The 20,672-nt window shown below is 42.7% G+C and overlaps 1 protein-coding gene across 1 annotated transcript in view; it reads right to left on the reverse strand.

The window, feature by feature from the left end:
* The window catches only part of EDARADD (EDAR associated death domain), a 67,887-nt gene that overhangs the window by 8,922 nt on the left and 38,293 nt on the right, over positions 1-20,672 (reverse strand). The window contains exon 5 of the mRNA XM_043477027.1: positions 10,393-10,438. Within this exon, the coding sequence (XP_043332962.1) occupies positions 10,393-10,438 (46 nt within the window). The remainder of the gene's footprint in view (positions 1-10,392; positions 10,439-20,672) is intronic.

Genomic DNA, 20,672 nt, shown 5'->3' on the forward strand with positions numbered 1-20,672 from the left:
AATACAGCCCTTGACACACTGCAGCAAACACTTAACCAACGTGGACTGAGTGAATAAATGAATGGCCAACCCTGCCAGCTCACCTGGGCTCCAGACTGGCTACTAGAAAGCGTCTCTTGATGTTCAGATGACATGTCCAACTCAAAGGACCCAATACGGTACTTATATTTCTCCTGCTATGCACCCAAAGCCCCTCAAGTCCCCTAATGACATCTGCAACTCCTCAGCATCCTTACAGACTTTTTTTTTCTATCTAACCAGTTACCAGGGTCCCAATCTCCCCTGGAAGCTCTCCATACCTCTCTTCCATCTTATTTCCCATGGCTTCCTTGAATATAATCTGGGCTCCAGAGAAAAGGGACTACTTACTTCCTGAATAGACAACCTGTATTTTCTTTGCTTCAAAGTTTAATAAAATGAAAAGGAAAAAATATAAGCTCAGTGTAGAACATTAAAAATTATACTCAGTTATGAATTTTGCGTAAACTTGAACATTTAGGGTTTCCCCATAGTTGCATGACTATGAGTAACAATTTGATGCAGACCCTTACATCTAAATTTTTGACCACCTCTTTAATGATCTCACCAGTAACTATTAGGCCGAAAAATATGACCATTTTAAGGCTGTCAGCGTCTATATCCTAAATTGCTTTCCAGAAGTAAATGCTGTATCAATTTACACTCTGTAAACTCCGAGAATAGTGACGGTGCATATCTCAGTTGACCTTTGTTAGCATCAAGTAACACTTTTATTAAAAAAGATGTTTGTCAATTGCATAGGTGGAAAATAAAGATTTCCTGCAGGACTTTTCTGATGTTTTCTCTCTGATCAGTTCTCTCTCTTCTTTCTCTCTCCCTCTCACTGAACTTCCTCTCATTGAACTTCCCCTCAGCTACTAAACTTATCTATCCTATGAAACCCACCTCAGAAACACCCCTTCATTAAACCCCCTGGCTCTGCCTGCAATGCCGTCTCATCCACAGTCTCTTCATTGTGTTTGCATCTCCTGACTTTGCCTTGCAGTGAGATATTCCATATGGTCTTTTTTGTTGCTCCTTCAGGGCCCTGAGAAAAGATCCATATCCTTCTGCAATGTGTTACACATCTTAGAGTTCTAGATTGTTGAATTACATTTCTGTGTAATACAGTAAGAGTTATTCTTCTGCTCCATTAATAATGGTGTATCTGGAAGTCAGACTTTAGCTCCATGATGGGATAGAAATTTATTTATAAAGAGTTTTCTAACATTGAAGGTGGTTTTTGAAGTACAAGGGGGAAACTGTGCAATTTTCTTTGCCCTTATTTAAAAGTAGAGTCAAAATCCAGGGAACTTAAATTGGGGCTCTGTAACAACCTAGAGAGGTGGGATGGGGTGGGAAGTGGGAGGGAGGTTCAATGCGGAAACATATGTACACCTATGGCTGATTCATGTTGATGTGAGGCAGAAACCAACATAATATTGTAAAGCAATTATCCTTCAATTAAAAATAAATTTTTAAAAAAGGTGGGAATATAGGAAAAAAGTAATACTTTGTCAAGTAGAAAAGAAAGCAGTTTACCAAAGGGTATGTATAATTCCGTTTTTGTAAAAACAAAATAATACAGTCATTTTTATCCACATAAAGCTTATATTATACACACATTCATGGGCATAGGAAAAATCTAGAAGTATGCATAAAAACATTAACAATGGGTATTCCTAATTTTCTATAGTTACTATGTTTATTTAGATACTTAAAATATAATTTTTAAATGTCACAAAAAATAAACGATTTATATCTCTAAGTCCAGAGTGAAATGTATTGCTTTCTGAAGGTCTGCTCTGTATTACCTCCATAAGACTCAGGGTTTTAGCCATGTTTTTTCCTTTAGTGTCAAGAAGAATGAAAATCGTTAAGGTTTCTGTGAAGCTCCTCTAAGCCTTCTAGTGTACGAGAAGCTTCTATTTCTTTGAACACCACCACCATCCATTTATCAGTTTGTTTTAAAATGCATGATGTGTCAAAAATCTATTGTTTCCTTTTTTATTTTCAATGACACACATGCTAAGCCATTTACCCAACTGGAATCTACATAAACTGCCAATAGTCATGAAGTTGTCGAATCATAAACTATAATTAGTTCTCTGAGGACTTAAGCAGACAAACTTTTTTCCCTATGAAATACATTTTGTCCTGCCCTGCTGTAAACACCTATCATGTATTCATGTGCATGCAAGGAAAGAATGGCTGATGCTTTGGGGTAAGAAAAATCATGGGAAGAGAAACACTTAGAACCAAAGAAGTTTTCCTCAGAAATGGGGGAAAAAATGGGATTATTATTGGGTGCTACTCAGTGGCAAGCTCAGGATATCTGTACAGGAGAAACTCAAAAACTGTTTACTAAATGAATGAATGAGAATTGTTCTTTCTCCTCTGGAGACAAGGTAGGTTTCTTATTACTGTGTGATGCATTTTAGGACATGAAGAGAGAATTACTAGCAAAGGAAAGAGAATTTACTGGTGTCTGTTGGCTGTTAACAGAAAAATACAAAAGACAGATTGATTCTAGATTTGGGGGAAGGAAAGGACAGTGTTACTGAGGAGAGAGAAGTCAGTTATGTATAAAAATTCACTTAGATTCTCTAACAAGTAGGGTCCTTGCTTGTCATATTTTGACACTTGACTTGCATATTTTCCACTGATGCAAAACAAGAACAGGTTGCACCATTAGTTCATAATAACTTCTTAGAGGCCAAAACCCTGGAAGGACTTGCCTTCTGTAGGTTTAGTCTGAGTCCTGGCTTGAACTAAGGAAGAGTTTATCAGGGGAGGAAGGGCCAAATTTCTCAGTGGTTTTTATCATCACAGTAACCGTCATTTATTAAATGCGTTAATATATAACCGGCCCTGCACTGTGCCCTTTTACATCAGGAGTCCCAAATTCTGGGATCTAATGCCTGATGATCTGAGGGGGAGCTGATGGAATAATAATAGAAATAAAGTGCACAATAAATGTAATGCACTTGAATCATCCTGATACCATCCCCCAACTCCCACCCTCAGATGGTGGACAAACTCTTTCACAAAACCAGTCCCTGGTGACAAAAACACTGGGGACTGCTGCTTCACACGCATAGTCCCGAATCAGCTGCATCAGATGGGGCTCATCGAACTGGTGCCCCAGCTTCCCAGGGCTTGACTGCTCAAGGCATTTAACATCCCCGAACTTCAGATTCCTCATCTATCAAATGGAGATGATAATATAATAATTCCTACATCTCACGAATTAAATGAGATAAATGATGTGAAAGCATTTTTGTCAAGTCTTATGTAAATGTTATTTAAGGTTGTTAGGTTTTACAATTTTTTTTTAAGTAGAATGGGGGGAAAAAAGAGTGTGTCAATGTGTCATCTGGCCTCTGCTGACACCTCCCAGCTCATTCCCTTTTCAAGTGCTCTTTACTGCCCACACTTGTCTCTAGAACATATACCCAACCCTGCCTCAGGACCTTTGCACCAGCTGGGTCTTCTCTCTGAAGTCCTCCTTCCTCAGATCTCCACATGGCTGGCTCCTTTGCATTGTTTAGATTTTGGTGCACCTTCTTAGCTAACACAGCATCCTTTCCTCGCAGGCAAACCCCACTGTGCACTCATTTATTTTCCTCAAGGCACCTACCACCATATGTAATTATTTGTGTTTATTGTCTGTCACTCCCAACTAGTATATAAGGTCCAAGAGGAAAAGGCCTTAGATGTCTAATGTCTCCACTTCATTCCAGGCACATAGTAGGCACTCAGTAATGTCTGTTGAGTAAATCTATTTAATGAAGAACATGACACAGAGAAATAATCAAATCAGGAACTTCTGAGCAGCATATGAAGTGCTATCTAGAAAGTCTCAGACAAACGGAAAGGTTTCTCGCGCTGAGTATATACAAGGCAGAAGAAGGATGACTGGTTGCTATGGAGAAGGAGTACCCCATGTACCACAGGGGTACCCACATGAGCTTTAGAAGCATGCTGACCAACTATTAATACAAGCTGACATCGTGCAGGTATGCAGCGTGGACAGGTTACTCAGCTTGCTAAGGCCATGTCCTCCCTCTCTGAACAACTGAGAGGACTGAATTTCATAAAGTTGTGGAGAGGATTAAATGAGACCATCCCTTAAAGCCTTATCCTAGTGCATGGTAGTTGGAAAAGGAAATGGCACCCCACTCCAATACTCTTGCCTGGAAGATCCCATGGATGGAGGAGCCTGGTGGGCTGCAGTCCATGGGGTCATGAAGAGTCAGACACAATTGAGCGACTTCACTTTCACTTTTCACTTGCACGCATTGGAGAAGGAAATGGCAACCCACTCCAGTGTTCTTGCCTGGAGAATCCCAGGGACGGGGGAGCCTGGTGGGCTGCCGTCTATAGGGTCGCACAGAGTCGGACACGACTGAAGCGACTCAGCAGCAGCAGTGCATGGTAAGTGTGCAACAAAGAATTAGTAGCTGTGGGTAGGGAACCATAACAGCAGTTGTTCTCAGGACTTTCCTGGTGGTTCAGTGGTTAAGATTCTGAGTTTTCAATGCAGGGGTGGGGGGTTTGATCTCTGGTTGGAGAACTAAGATCCCATGCATGAATGAATAAATAAAGCAGTAGTTCTCAAACCTTGGCTAAAAATGGAACTCTCGACCCCCTCCCAACCCCACTCTCCCCTGGGGATATTACAAAATCCTGATGTCTGGTTCCAATACCAAGACCCTTATTTAACTGGTCTGGGGTATAGGCAGGACACGGGAAGTTTTCCAAGCTCTCTTGGAAATCCTCGTGTGCAGCAGGGTTGAAAACCATGGCCTTAAACCGTATCTACTGAAGAAGTTATCAATCAGATGGGCCAGCAAAAGTAGGTGTTGGAATGCCAGCTACTTCTCTTTGAAGAATACAGCGTGTGCTTGGTGATTGGGAATTTGTGGATAATATTTCTGCACACTCACAAGCAGAAGAATGGATTTTCCTAGGGGGCTTTTTTCCCTTCTTCCACTATTCTTCATCGCACACACTTTTTACATCGTACCTTAAAGAAGACTTCAGAAATCAAGCATGCTCATTGACAAGGTATGTCCACGTCATTTCAAACAAAGTAAGAAACAGTTCACATCCAAAGATTCAGTGCCTAACTCTCAAGTTGGCGGCTGGCAGATCATAAAATGCTGGTCAATTAACAGTTAATTGTGAACTGGAACAAGATGCAGAGCTCACAAGGGCCCTGATTGGCTGAGCCTGGAAAATGGCTCCAGTCAGGATGCTGGCAGTGGATCACAGATTGACTTAATGTGTCTCCCTGCAGGGGAGGTGCCGTTTTATCTTGTACACCCTGGCTTTTCGAGAGCTATTACCACACGGGCATTTCCCTCCACAGTGCTCAGCGCCACTGCGGGCTCTCAAATCATTTATAATAATGTTCCCCATGATAACCAGGTCTTCAGTTGGCGCAAACAATTAAATAGAAAACATTTTATATTGGCAGCTTCGCAAATAGCAAAACATATTCTATTCTAAAATAACTAAAATAACTCCTAGGTGTCTATAAATTATGAGATTTGGAAAATACCACCAAGTGTCAAAGTACTGTCAAATACTTCCACAGTTATGTTTGTTAATGGTGTAAATTCATTCTTTTTTCTGCGTGTGGTTTCTAACATGGCTGGAAATAAATATATTTAAAATGCCAGTTTACGGCTTTGAGCTATCACTGGGGTGCGTGCATACCACATGACTCATCAGAGGTAGTTATTTGCTCTGAGCTTGAAAATGGTGAAGAATTATTTTTATCTACTAAGAAACTGACCCCAGGGCTTTTGGTGGGTGTTTGATCTCTTAACCAAAGGGAAAAACAATATGATTTCATTTTCCCTCTCTGAAACACCCTTTTAAGAAGACATCAAGTTGGCGGCAGCACTAGGAAATCTAACTGACAAATTGGATGGATCTTGGCAAGTAAATCACACTGGGCCACTCTCATCACACAAAACTGAGGCATAGAAGGTGTGTTTAAAAACAAAACAAGACACACATGGAAGAAAGGACCCAGGTTAAAATTCAGCAGAGGATTTAATGTGAGCTTGCATTCTGAAATTACGTGACACAATGTATTTACGAAGTGTCAGTTTATAGCCCTCAGTTGAAAAAAAGAAAAGAAAATCTTTTTGCACGTTCAGTTCTACAGGTAAATTAGGTTTGGAAGAGGCAAGTGCCGAATTATGCAAGGTGGTCAGAAAGTCAAGTCTTGAAAAGCTGGCAACTGAAGAGGGAGGGAGGAAGTCATGGTCCAAGTGATAAACAGCGCCACCAGAGGGGAGAACAAGAATAGGTTATTATTTAGTTTTTTAAATTATTTAATTTCTGTAATTTATAAAATTGACATATCCTATTTACATCACCCTCCCCTTGTGGCATGTGGGATCTCAGTTCTCCAACCAGGAATCGAACCTGTGCCCCCTGCATTAGGAGTGCAGAGTCTTAACCACTAGATTGCTAGGTAAGTCCCTAGAAAAGGTTTTTAACTTTCCAATTTGTGAGGAGTTTTTTGTTTGTCTGTTTTTTATAACTGAGTCTTACTCTTTTAATGCCCAAATGTTTTCATTTTGAAAAACTGCAGGAAAACATAGTAAAACTTTTATGACTCCTGGGGGCTGGTTTCTGTATTCAATGGTTCCACAAGGGGGCTTTGATTTTCTGGTAGTAGCTGATTCTGAATTGTATTCTTATTCTCCCCTTGATTATCAACTGTCAGCTGTCATTTCTCACTCTGGTTGAATCCCTCCTTTTATCTTAGAGCCCTCCATCCTCTGCACATTGCTTACTTTAACTAGATATAAACTGGATGCAGATAACTAGGGTTTTCAGGTTTTAAGAATTAAATAAAAGCCAGGGTCTGAGTTAAGTAAGGCTAGACCAAGGGCCTGATTAGGGGAGAGTAGCAAGCCTCTGCAAAAAGTGTTTCAATGGCTCAAAGACTGACTCTGGGGGGAGGGATGGACTTTGGCTTTGTTCCAGCCTGAGACTCTGAGCTGGAAGTCTGACCTTCACCCCCGGGTATGATACTGAAGCACCAGACATGTGCGCTACACAGGCGATATGTCTGGCCCGCGGGGAGACAGCATGGTGTGGTGCTGGTGCTGGTGGCGTGGCGGTCAGGCCAGGCCTGGGGCTTGAATCCCACTCGGGACCTGTGCGATGGAGCACCAGTCATGGGACCCAGTGCTCCTTCTGTTGCATCCACCTGGTGAATAACTGAACCCACAGAGTTGTCATTAACACTTTTTTCTAAGGGCATCTCTAAAAAGAGCAGACTCATTGAAAAAGAGCAGACTCATTGGAAAAGACCTTGATGCTGGAAAAGATTGAGGGCAAGAGTAGGAGCGTCAACAGAGGATGAGACGGCTGGATGGCATCACCGACTCAATGGACATGAGTTTGAGCAAACTCCGGGAGATGGTGAAGGACAGGGAAGCCTGGCTGCTGAAGTCCATGGGGTTGCAAAGAGTCAGACACAAATTAGCAACTGAACAACAACAAAAGTACTTGAAGGAGGTCTGGTTCATGGCAAATGCTAAATTTGTGCAAGTACAACAGTAAGTAAACCTTACTTAGGTGGCTGCTGTCATTCAAACGGTAAGGCAGGACTTACCTAGTAGTCCAGTGGCTAAGACCCAACGCTGGGGTCCTGGGTTGAAGCAAGGAACTAGATCCCGTATGCCACAACAAAGAGTTTGCATGCCACAACTAAGTATCCCTGTGTGCTGCAACTAAGACCCAGTGGGGCCAAATAAATAGATATGTAGAAAAAAACAAAAAACAAAAAAGAGGAAATAATGGGGATCCGCTTTTGCCTCATCTTCCAAAGTCAATGCCCTGAAGTCAATGTCTCTCATTTGCTTGTTTATGAAAAAAAAAAAAAAAACAACAACAACCCACCCAACCAAACACCTGAACATTCCTCTGGGCAAAGCATCATGCTGGGTGGCAAAGATGTTGACTTCCGCAGCACGGGTTCTGCTCTAGGTAACGCTACCTGCGATCACTGTGAAAAGTTTGTTCTCTCTAAAGATCTTTCATTTCATTTTGACACGGGTAAAGATATTTAGAGACACACCGAAATTTGATTAATCTAGTACTGACCTCATCTCATAAGAGTCTTGGAAGGGTTGACAGATATTACTAACCAACTTACTTGATTCATTCTCATTTTAGGTGACGTTTCCCATTGGTAGGCAGGATGTTAGTCTTTAAAAAGTTTAACTATAGATTTTTTTTTTAATTAGAAAAGAAATATGTGCTTGTCACAGAAAATCTAAAAACTCAGATGAGCATAGGGAAAAAAATTTCACATTCTCACCACTCAGGCTCATCACAGTTCACCTTTTAGGTTATTTTACTACTCATTATATGTATTTGCCTACACCAGGTCATTGGTTATATATATATTTGAATATACCGATTAAAGTTTTGGGGGTAGGTTTTTCTGATACCCACTCATGCTAGAAATTTTTTAAATACAGGGGAGTGAAAAGGAAATTAAAACTGCCTCTGCTTGTATGATAAGATACCTTCCGCTCCTCCACCTCATTCAGCGAGGTGCTTCTAATATGAGCCTGTGTCCACTGGAGCATTTGTGGAAGAGGATAATTATTAGCCGTGGCCTTAGCCTCCAGCAGGGGCGGACTGTGGTCCAAGGAAGACAAGTTCCATGGGCTCCTGTTTGGGACCACAGATGTTGGGCCTGTCCCATAAAAGCTGGTGGGTAGGTGCCACTGGACGTTCTCTGGCCTGATTTCTCCCTGATTTCTCTAATCACAGCAGGACAGTGGCTGAGCAGGAACCAGCATCCCAACTTCTGTCTTTCAGAACTGTACCTTTGCCACTTGGCCTCCTCAGAAAGCCTGGCACACAGTGGGTCTTTAAGAAATGAAAATCAAGTGAATGAAAAAACAAACAAACAAAAAAACACCTGGAATCTCACCACCCAGAGATAAAACTGCTCCTAACATCATGTATCAAAAGTTGATTATGCATCGCAAGTTCTGATTTTCAGCATGGTTACCTGGGCACAGCCTGGGATTGATGATAGAATATCCTAAGACTTTTATGAGTACCCCCATCCTTCTTTAAAAAAGAAATGAACAAACCCCTGATGATTTGGGTCATTCAATATGTGTTTTAGAAGATATTTTCAAATGTTGGTGAGGTTTTTTTTCCCCCTAATTATTATTTTGGTAGCTTATTTTAATGCTCACTCCATATTTTCCCCATGATTAATTAATGAGAAATCTAAGTACTGCCTAACTTTTTTTTGTTTTTTCCTTTTTTTGGCCATGCCACATGGCACATGGGAATCTTAGTTCTCTGACCAGGGATCAAACCAGCAACCCTGCACGAGAAGTGTGAAGTGCCAACCCCTGGACTACCAAGGAAGGTCCTTAATATTGCCAAAGTTTCTGTCTTACAATGAAGAAACGAAAAAAGGTGGTGGGGGACGAGGCATTGGAGACAAATTAAATGTTTCTTGTATATGAATACATATATGCATAATCTAGAAAAATGGTATAGATGATCTTATTTGCAAAGCAGAAATAGAGACACAGACATAGAGAACACATGTATGGACATCAAGGAGGGAAAGGGGAGAGGTGGGAGGAATTGGGAGATTGGGGTTGATTTATATACATTATTGATACTACATATAAAATAGATAACTAATGAGAACCTATTGTATAGCTCAGGGAACTCTACTTAGTACTCTGGGGTGACCTAAATGGTAAGGAAATGTAAAAATGAAGAGATATATGTACATGTATAACTGGTTCATTTTGCTGCACAGTAGAAACTAATATAACATTGTAAAGCAACTACACTCCAATAAAAATTAATTTAAAAGTGTTTTTTGGTGAAGCACATTAGAAGCAGAAAACGGTGGGGACCAGCACATAGCCTGGCTCCCTCAGGCGTGGAGATGGAAGGGAGGCAGTGGGTGGCTGAGCGGCCCTCCCTACCCTGACTGGGTTTGCCTACATCCCATCATTTGCTTCCTCCTGGCAAAGTTCTCTGCCAACACTGTGGCTCCTGGAACTTGGAGGGAGGGTCAGTTCTGACCCTCATCTGATCCTAAAGCCATCCAGTCAAGAACCCTGCTGTGCCCTGCACAAGCAACGGAGGGTTAACACGAGAAAAGGAGTCTTGTAGGCTTTTGTGAAATCCTGCAAGATTTCTTTGCAGTTCACCATGGAATGTGGTTGGAAAGTTTCTCTAGTCAGTAATACAGATTTTGAAAGTTAATGATAAACACCTTCTCAAATGATCTTGAATTTAGCCATGCTAGCTAGCACTGATGCCCAGATACCTTTAAAGTCAATCATTTACCTGAAAGGGGGTCTCCAGTACTGTCTCGAAAGCCATTTTCTTCTCCCTTAAAAAACAAAAATGCAGTCTTCATTAAAACCATACCCATATGTGATTAGAGATGTTATCAATTTTCCAATTTAGTTAAATTTCCACCAGAACCTGGGAGGTGGGTATGGATCTTAAGAATGGTACTTTACTGAGTAATAAGTCAGACAGAGAAATACAAATATCATATGATATTTCTTGTATGTGGTATTAAAAAAATGGTACAAATGAACTTATTTACAAAACAGAAATAGAGTCAGAGACATAGAAAACAAACTTACAGTTACTGGGGGGAAAAGAGAGAAGGGATAAATCAGGAGATTGGAACTGACATGTTTACACTACTAAATATAAAATGGATAACTGATTAAGGACCTACTGTATAGCGTCCCCCTACAGGGAACACCACTCAATACTCGGTAATGATGTATATGGGAAAACAATTTTTAAAAGAGTGGATATGTGTATATGTGTAACAGTTCACTTTGCTGTACATACGTTAGTAGAAACTAACATAACTATCCTCCAATTAAATCAACTATCCTCCAATTAAAAAAAAAATATGGGTAGTGAATGATGTGTCTCTCCCTAGAATATAAACGCCCAGAGAGCAGGAACCCTTGTCTATTTCTTCTCCGTGCTAGGCCCTCAGTGGTCAGAACAATGCCCAGCACACAGCAGACACTCAACAAATGTTTGTTAAATTACTGTCATTTTTTTAAAGTATAAATGCATACAAGATGCCGTTTCTTTTTTTTTAATCTTACATTATGGACTATTTCCCGTGTTTTATTCTCTATCTGCTTTTTGTCGGGCTTGTTGTCTGTCAGTCCAAGTTATAATTCTTGCCTGTATCTGTTATACTTTTTGTTGTTGTTGTTCAGTTGCTAAGTCACAGAAGCAAAGAAAAACTGTTAAAAACAGTGACTAATTCCCTAGAGGAGCAATGAGTTTCTGCCCGCCTAGTTGAGGTTCTATTTTTACCAAGGCCGTGCTGCCTGGAGGGAGTTACCTGATCTCCTCGCAGTGTGTATGTGGCTGTTTTTGGTGGAGTCAGCAGAGGAGAATGACCCCAGTATATATCTGTTCATGCTAACTCTATGTTATTTTTAAAATTTTTATGTATTTATTTTGGCTGTGCTATGCGGCATGTGGGATCTTAGTTCCCTGATCAGGGATCGAACCTGCATCCCCTGCAGTGGAAGTGCAGAGTCTTAACTACTGAACCCCCAGGGAAAGCCCACATTAACTCTATCTACCTACAACTAAATCTCCCTCAGCAGCTAACGGTCCCCCTTCCATCCACAGTGCTGCAGAAGAAGCACGAAGAGCTGGCCCAAGGCCCCGGGTGTGAGTCCACCTGCATTCACAACCACAGGCACGTCACTCACCTGGAGTCAGAGCACTGGCCTCTGATTTCTCATTTGCATACTGAGGGGGCTGATAGATGACCTTATCCCTAAGAGGCTCTACACTCTCAGGTCTCTGAGAGTTTCACTTAAAGATGTGCTAGCTCCCTAATGTCAAACATTTTAAACAGTCTTTTTCTCTTAATCCCCTAAGAAGCCTTTCTCCTTGCTCTTGAGTTCATAAATTCCCATGTTGCAGGGTTTCCCTAGTGGTCGAGCAGTTAAGACTCCTAGCTTCCACTGCAAGGGTCATGGGTTCAATCCCTGGTCTGGGAACTAAGATCCCAAATGCCACAGGGTGTGGCCACAAACAAACAGATTTTATCCAAAAATAAATGTCCATGTTTCTGCAGAATACAGACAGTGGTCTAATTACAAGCCTAATTTTTTTATTTTGAACAAGAAGCATCCCTGTGTCTTATCAGCTAGATTTTGTACCCTAACTCATCTATTTCTTGCTTTTGTTTGAATCCTGTTCCTTCTCACTGTCCTCACTAGAACAAAAAGCAACCTGTTCACCATACTGTATATACAGTTTATAAGAGTTATGGGCAGTCTCTAAAAGAACAGAAATTCCTCTCTCTACAACTTTTTATTTCTGCAAGACAAAACCCAGGAGCTGCACAACATTAAGGCCACTATTCACTGTTCACCAGGTCGTGTGGGGACCTGCCTTTTCCCATCTGTGAGCTCCAGCAGGACTGGGCAGGCTCTTCCTCCCACCAGCACAGTCACGGTTATGCTCACTGAATTGGAAACTTTCACGAAGGGAGCAGAAACCGGACCTTCAGGTAGTGTCAAGAGACACAAACATTAGCACTGGACAGATTTTTGTGGTACTGACGAGGTCCTGCTAAAGCATGGGCTGTTCTTTAAGTAAAGATGATGTTACATGGCATAGCTGATTTGATTTCTCATCATCTGGAGAAAACATTACCAAACTCAGTGTCCGGCTAGACTCACCCCGCTGATGTAGATGAGGGACAAGAGTCAGAATTACTTGTGACAGTCGATGGGGACACAATTTAGATTTTTGTTCTTTCACCCTGATTAGTATGTTGTGCTACTTTTAAAGATGGGTTCCTAAGAGTGAAGTCAGAAGAGACTTATATTTTGCGGTTTCCAGGGTCTTACTGAAACCTCATTCGGCACCTCTTTTCTGAGTAGCTAGTAGGTACCAGCTCCTGTGGGGGAACCCATCTACAAAGGTAAAGGGACCTGAACCCTGACTGCAAGGCTCAGAGGTGCTGGGGAAATAGAGACACACCAGACCAGCTAAAACATAAGGCAGAAGATGGTGCATTCTGATGGGGAGGAAAAGATCAAGTCAGAGGGGGGAGGTTTCTTCCAACCAAAACACATTCTGATTCTTCAAATCAGAGATGTCTGAGATGAGCCTTTTAGAAGGCCTGGAGAGTAGGCATCAGGAGGAAAGGGCATTGAGCTAGAGGCCCATGGGAGCCCAAAAGGAAGTGAAAACACACGGGGTCCCTGCAGGGCATTTTGTCTGAAGCAAAGGCGTTGGGGGGGTGGGTGATGGAGGGAGATGAGATGGGAAGATGGGCTGAGGTCTGAGACCTGGTTTCAGGCAATGGGAGTCACAAAGAGGCAATCATCAGAACCTGGGAATCCTTGGAGCTGTCGAGGATGAGTGGGAACACCTATCCAACTGTAGGAGGCAGGGACACACGGGTAGCCAGGAGATCTGATGAGGGGAAGCATGACCGGCTCAAAGGCAAGGATTAGGAAGTCTCCACACCACTGCTTTGGGAGAGGAAGGGATAAAGCTAGAGCCATGGCAAGGATCCGGCCAGCGTGGGGGCGGGTGAGCGGAAGTGAGACGAAGAGCGAGTCCAGAAGATATGACGGATGAGACCACAAGAGCTTGGGGGCAACTGAAGACAGTGCTGGTCCTCCGGAGAGGCTGGGCCAGGAGACTAAGACACGGATGCTGGGAGAAAAGTCAGGCAGTGGAGGGCACGTGGTGAAGTCTCAACTTCGAGGAACACCCAGTAGCAAGGGAGGGAATGAGAAAGGAGGGAAGTCAGAGGGGAGGAGAAAAAAGGTCCAGGGCCACATGAAGACATGGTCTGGCAAGGAGAGGAGCAGGTTCTGAGAGAAGCTCTAGCAGCTTCTGCTAGGCGGGCAGTGAGGATGTGGGGAATCCTCTCCCCCACCCCTCCTTGCTGCTTCACTTTCTCTGGTCTTTAAGGCCTCAGCTTAGGCATCACCAACTCTAGGAAGCTGTCCAAGCTCACAATCAGGGTGATGTGCCCTGGGTACTCCTAGAGCCTTCTGGACCTGAATGACCTTGGTGACACACAGGGTCAGTACCAATAATCCTCAGGGGAGAGCCTGGTGGTGGGAACCTAGGCAAAGTACAGCTCTGGGGACAGGAGTCCAGGGCCGAGGAGCTGTGACTTGGGCACGGAGGCCAGCCCTGCAGCATCCTGGGGGCGCTGAATCCAGGTCGGAGGGTATGAGTGCAGTTGAGCACTCGCTGCTCCATTAAAGCTGATCCGGGAACAGAGGACAGAGTTGCGGGTCAGAGCAGCACTGGGCTTAGCTGTAAGCAACAAAGAATGGCAGGGGACATGAAACAAGGGCTTAATCCTCTCTTTTTCATGTCTGTCCCTTCCCTCCAAGGGATCCTACCCCTGGGTCTTTTCTGAGCCAACTCCTGAAACCAGTTCCTCCATTCTGCTCCTTCCTACCTTCCGAACTTCTCGATGGCTGACTTCTGCCGAGTGCATACTATGTCCCAGGCAGATGACACTTTTTTTTTGGGGGGGGGGGGGTGGGCATGAGGCATGCGGGACTGTAGTTCCCTGACCAGGGATCGAACTCATGCCGCCTGCATTCAGAGTGTGGAGTCTTAACCACTGGACCGCCAGGGAAGTCATCCCCAGGCCAATAATCTTTATTGGGTTAGCTCATTTCCTCCTCCAGATGCCGAGGAGCAGAGAACCACCACACGCAAATGATGAAACACTGCAGATTTCTGTTTGGAGGACTTGTTTTAATTCTGAGTGAAGTTCAAGTGCAATGCATTGGTTTTGTGGAAGAGAATACTTTCTGGATACCATTGGGTCTGTGTGCCAAAGGGAAATGGTCTAGATAAGAAAAAAGGTAGAAATGACCTAAATGTCCATAGAGAGATAACTGGATTAACAAAATGTGGAATATTATTCAGCCTTAAAAATGAAGGGAATTCTGACATGCTAGAATAAGGATGAACCTTTATTCCATGATAAGTGAAATAAGCCAGTCACAGGTGGACAATACCATATGATTACATTTATATGGGTCACCTAGAGGAGTTAAATTCAAAGAGACAGAAAGTAAAATAACGATTACCAGAGGGTGGAGCAAGGGTGAATGGAGAGTTAGTGTTTAACGGGTATAGAGTTTCAGTTTGGGAAGATGAAAAAGCTCTTCAGATGGATGGTGGTGATGGCGGCACAACAGTGTCATTGTACTTAACGCCTTTGAACTGCACACCTAAAAATGGTCAAGATGGTAAACATCGTATGTGTATTTTACCACTTAAAAATTTTAAAATATCTCCTTAGGAAATCTGAAGGTAACCACAAAACTGAACACCAGTGTTGTATAAATTCAAGCCAGCTAAAGAAAACACCCATTTTGCAAAACCTTTCCATTGTGAATATGTGGAAATTACCTTATATTTGGGCAAATGTATTAACTGCTGCCAAGAATTCTTTGAGTAGAAAGAAAGTTGGCTAGGTGACATCAATTTTGCACTTGGGTGAGTTTATAACCTAGTCGTTGGGTCCCATGTCTGCTTAGGGAGCTGCAGGAATCAGGTGATGAACAAGAGTCCGCCCTGGGGACTTACACGTGGTGACTTCACACCAGGCTCCAAGCAGCAGCAACCGCAGGGCCAAGAAGACACTGGGGGGAAGGAGAGATGAACACACGATCGATGTGCCATCCACACATGGGGACAGACTGATGGGCTGAAGATGCTGACAGATAGATGAAGAAGATATATATAAACCAGCACCGAGGAGCTAGGTACCGGTTTTCAGGGAAACACGATTTGCTGGGCTCTTTCGTCCATCTTTTTTCCTTTCCTTTTCTTCCTTATTTCCTTCCAGAGCACTGCACAGCATGTGGAATCTTAGTTCCCTGACCAGGGATTGAACCCGAGCCCCCTACACTGGAAGCACCTGACTGTCTTCCAAACTGGGAAGTCCCAGTTTGGTCTATTTTTATGTGTCTGTGCTTAGCTCACTCATAAGGAGTCCCATCTTTATGACTTGGAAAACTAAGGAGAAGATAACTGAGTGGGGAAGCACTCAACAGGTTGGTTAATCCAGTTGTAGCCTAAGTCTGAGTGGAAACCACCATAAAGACCAAAGTTGTCACTGCCCCCCTGTTGGCAGCAACTTGCACGACAGGCAACGAGCCAGAGAAGAAATGCCTCCTTTGAAATAACTAGCTTCTTTGGCAGAACAACCAGTGCTAAAGCTTGATGTCTCTGCTTCATGAAAATATTTTAGTAAATGGCTTTGAAAGTGTGATTTTAAATGCCTGAGTGTGCCAGGGAAACAGGGCTTATATAGCACGGGTTTCAGTTCAGTTCAGTAGTCGCTCAGTCGTGTCCGACTTTTTGCAACCCCATGAATCGCAGCACACCAGGCCTCCCTGTCCATCACCAACTCCCGGAGTTTACCCAAACTCATGTCCATCGAGTCAGTGATGCCATCCAGCCATCTCATCCTCTGTCGTCCCCTTCTCCTCCTGCCCCCAATCCCTCCCAGCATCAGGGTCTTTTCCAATGAGTCAACTCTTCGCATGAGGTGGCCAAAATATTGGAGTTTCAGCTTCAGCATCAGTCCTTCCAATGAACACCCAGGACTGATCTCCTTTAGGATAGACTGGTTGGATCTCCTTGCAGTCCAAGGGACGCTCAAGAGTCTTCTCCAAGACCACAGTTCAAAAGCATCAATTCTTTGGTGCTCAGCTTTCTTCACAGTCCAACTCTCACATCCATATGTGACCAGACTGTTCGCAACTTTCTCCCATTGCTTGCCACTGCAAGCAAGCACCTTTTGGTGCTATGAATTCCCAGGATAGACCTGTGTTCTGTGTAACTCTTCTGAATGCATTTACTGATTATCCACTTATAAACATTAGGACTGGACTATCAGTCTCCTGTTGGGTTTTTCTAAAGCAGTTTATACTCAATTCTTTTCCTGCAAATTAATTGCAATTTAATAACTGTTTACATTTATTTTTATTTCTTACTGAAGTATAATATACATAGGGAAAACTGGACATATCTATTTGAAAGTATACAAGCACAGTCTGAAGATATTGCAGGTTTAGTTCTAGGCCACCACAAGAAACTGAATAACTCAATAAAGTGGTTGTTGTTGTTTAGTCACTAAGTCCTATCTGACTCTTTGCAACCCCATGGACTGTAGCCCACCAAGCTCCTCTATTCAAAGGATTTCCCAGGCAAGAATACTGGAGTGGGTTGCCATTTCCTTCTCTAGGGGATCTTCTAGACCCAGGGATCAAACCCACCTCTCCTGCACTGGCAGGTGGACTCTTTACAACTAAAAGCCACCAAGGACACCCCCTCAATAAGGTAAGTCACATGAATTTTTTGGTTTCTCAGTGCACATAAAAGTTATGTCTATACCATTCTGTAGTCTACTAAACATGCAACTGCATTCTGTCTAAAAAACAATCTACAAACCTTAATTCAAAAATACTTTATTGCTAGGGAATTCCCTGGTCCAGTGGTTAAGACTCTGCACTTCCAATGCAGGAGGTATGGGTTTGATCCCTGGTTGGGGAACAAGATCCCACATGCCTCATGGTGTGCCAGAATGTTAAAAAAATTTTTGTAAATACTTTATTGCTAAAACTACTAAACATTATCGGAGGCTTCAGCAAGTCATATTCTTTTTGCACCAGTAGCATCAAAGATCACTGCTCCCAGATCATCATAACACATATAATAAAAATGAAAAAGTTTGAAATGTTGCAAGAATTACAAAACATAACACAGAACCATGAAGTGAGTAAATGCAGAAGGGAAAATGGTGGCAACAGACTTCCTGGACACAGGGTTGCCCCAATTTGTAAACAATGCAATCTCTGCAAAGGCAAAGAGGCAATAAAGGCAAAGAAAATAAAACGAGGTGCGCCTATATTTCAGAACTGGCTTTTGGAAATGGGTTTCAGTCGATATGTTCATCAAGCACCTACTCAGTGCTGGAAACAAATCCCTGATGCTGCGGACTACGATCCAGTAATGTGACCAAGACACACACATAAACATCCAGACCACAAGGAAAAACGTGTGAAAAAGGTACATGCGGAGTGAGTGCCAAGGGAACACAAAGGTGTGCAGGTGCTCAAGTGAGACCTCCAAGAACAGGGCAGTTTCGCTAAGGATGAAAGAACTAAATCTGGAAGAAAGGCATTTTGAAATGAACGCTACAGTGCTTCACTAGGATGAGAGCAAATCTGCGGGTTTGTGTACATTTAGTTCTTTCTTCTCTTCAAGGAGCTCTCTATCGAATGACAAGGAAGACCTGCTACTTGTGGAGGTGAAGTGAAGGTCAAAGACTGCAGCGGCTCTTTCCATGACTTCAAGGCGGGGATACTCAGGTGTAATTTCATACATCGGCTACGGTTTCAGAGATGAAAGAGGGAGGGGGTTTCCCTTTGTGTATAAAGCATTAGATGATTATCGTTGAGAAATATCACGAAGTATTTTACAGGAGATTATGGCTTGCATGTGCAAATGCCAGCAGACAACGAAGATATGGATATTGCTGCGAGGCAGGGAGGTTCTGCCTGTATTTCTTTCATTCACAAATCCTGGGTTGGAGGATACAAGGGATGCTAGAGCACAGACCAGATGAAGGTTCCAGATGAGGAAGTGCATTTGAGAACTCCTCATTTCAGTCTCTGATTTTCCTCTCCTGCATAATTAAGATGCTAGCTGAAGAAAGACTGCTTGGCTTCATATGGAGGGCCAATATATGAAAAGGTTACTGAGCCAAAATACCATCTAAAATGCGTATATGATTTAACCCATCACTTTTCTTTGAAGAAAATAACAAAACACGAATAACAAGTATTCAAAACTATACTATTTTTCAAAACAGCAACAAGTGATAGGAAAATTTTTTTCCCCCTAATCTCTCATCCCACTTCCTTCCCCAGATATCATTAGTTACAATCTGGAGTGCCTCCTTCCTCGTTCCTTATTGACAGCCACCCTCAAAACCTACCTAGAGATGTTGTTTAGCCCAAAACCATAATAGTCTACAATTTCGTTTATTTAACATTATATTGTGAATATCTTTTAAGGTCAGTAGTCTCTCCTCTTTTCAATGGCTTAATATTATTACACTGTGTCAAAGTATCAACATTCATCAACCGCCTCCTACCCATGTGCATGTAAGCTAGCAGCAACACTTCTCTGCTTCAAACACACTCTGCAAAGATGTCTCCAGTATCAAGTCCTTACAGGGGGATCACTGGATCAATGAATAACAGATGCTGCCAAATAATTTCCTGAAAGTTCTATCAGTTTACACTCTCAGCTGTGTATGAGGGCAGCTTCCACAGCAACCGAGAGTTTAAGTGAAATTTAGCACACTTGTGAAATTTAAAGTCATTTTAGTTCACAGAGCACTGAATGGTAATGAGAATAGAAGCCACTAAGTCAACAAGAACAGATAAAGTAAAGAACTAGGGACTTCCCTGGTGGTTGAGCGGTTAAGATTCCATGCTCCCAATGCAGGGGGCACAAGTTTGATCCCTGGTCAGGGAACTAAGATCCTGCATGGCACGGCCAAAAGATAAAAATAAATAAAAAATAAATTAAGAAAAGTAAAGAGTTGTACAGTTTTAATGGTTAATAAACTCTTTATGCTGCTCTCAGGATAATAACTATGAAGCGCTAGGAAGCAGGCATGTTTGCCCTTCAGCGTGTACCTGTCTTATCACAAATATTTTCTTTTGACTTGGTACCGAAGTATAAATAAATCAAAGACACAGACATTAATAGATTCTATCAAATTAGAGTACTATGATTTTTCTTTCAAAATTTCATATCTGGAATATTCACTAGAGACAAAAGGACTCAAGGTTCTGAGATGATGACTGTGGTTGGGTGGCATGAATTTGTGGTGGGAGGAATAGTTCACATTTCATCATTTTCCAGGGATCAAAGTCAGAGAGAGGAGGTGGTCCTGGTTCAGCCAACCTAGGACTGGGTCAGCCAGGTTCCACCCCAAATTAGCAAGAGCATCACCAAAACGCCTGATGAGTTGAGACTGTTGCCAGCTAAGCTGATGGAAAGAAGGAGCAAGGGGGAGGAAAAAAAGAAAAGAGACCAGGCTGGGTCAGAGATGTGGGAGAGATTATTCTCGGGAATAATGCACCACAGACGCAATGGTTTCCATGGATGGCAGAGCACAGTGAGGAGGCAAGCAGGTCATCATCCAGGATAAATAAATTACTGGTTCAAGAAAGTGCAATCTGTTTGGACTGGGAGAGGGTGAAGCTAAAGGGAGTCCCTCTCATGAGAGTTAAAAACACCAAGTGTAAGGGTCCTCCAGGGCAGTCCAGTGGTTGCAACTCCATGCTTCTACTGCCAGGGCCCAGGTTCAATGCCTGGTCGGGGAAACAAGACCCTGAAAGCCGAGCAGCACAGCCAAAAATAAAACAAAGGGACTCAAAAAAAAAAAAAAAATCCAGATCAATAATGCAAAATTCACAGTGTTTGCCATCCAATAAAGAAGTTAGTAAACAAACAGGGGACTTCTCTGATGGTCCAGTGGTTAGGAC

The sequence above is a fragment of the Cervus canadensis genome, chromosome 8, assembly GCF_019320065.1.
Source record: "Cervus canadensis isolate Bull #8, Minnesota chromosome 8, ASM1932006v1, whole genome shotgun sequence".
NCBI classification, from domain to species: domain Eukaryota; kingdom Metazoa; phylum Chordata; class Mammalia; order Artiodactyla; family Cervidae; genus Cervus; species Cervus canadensis.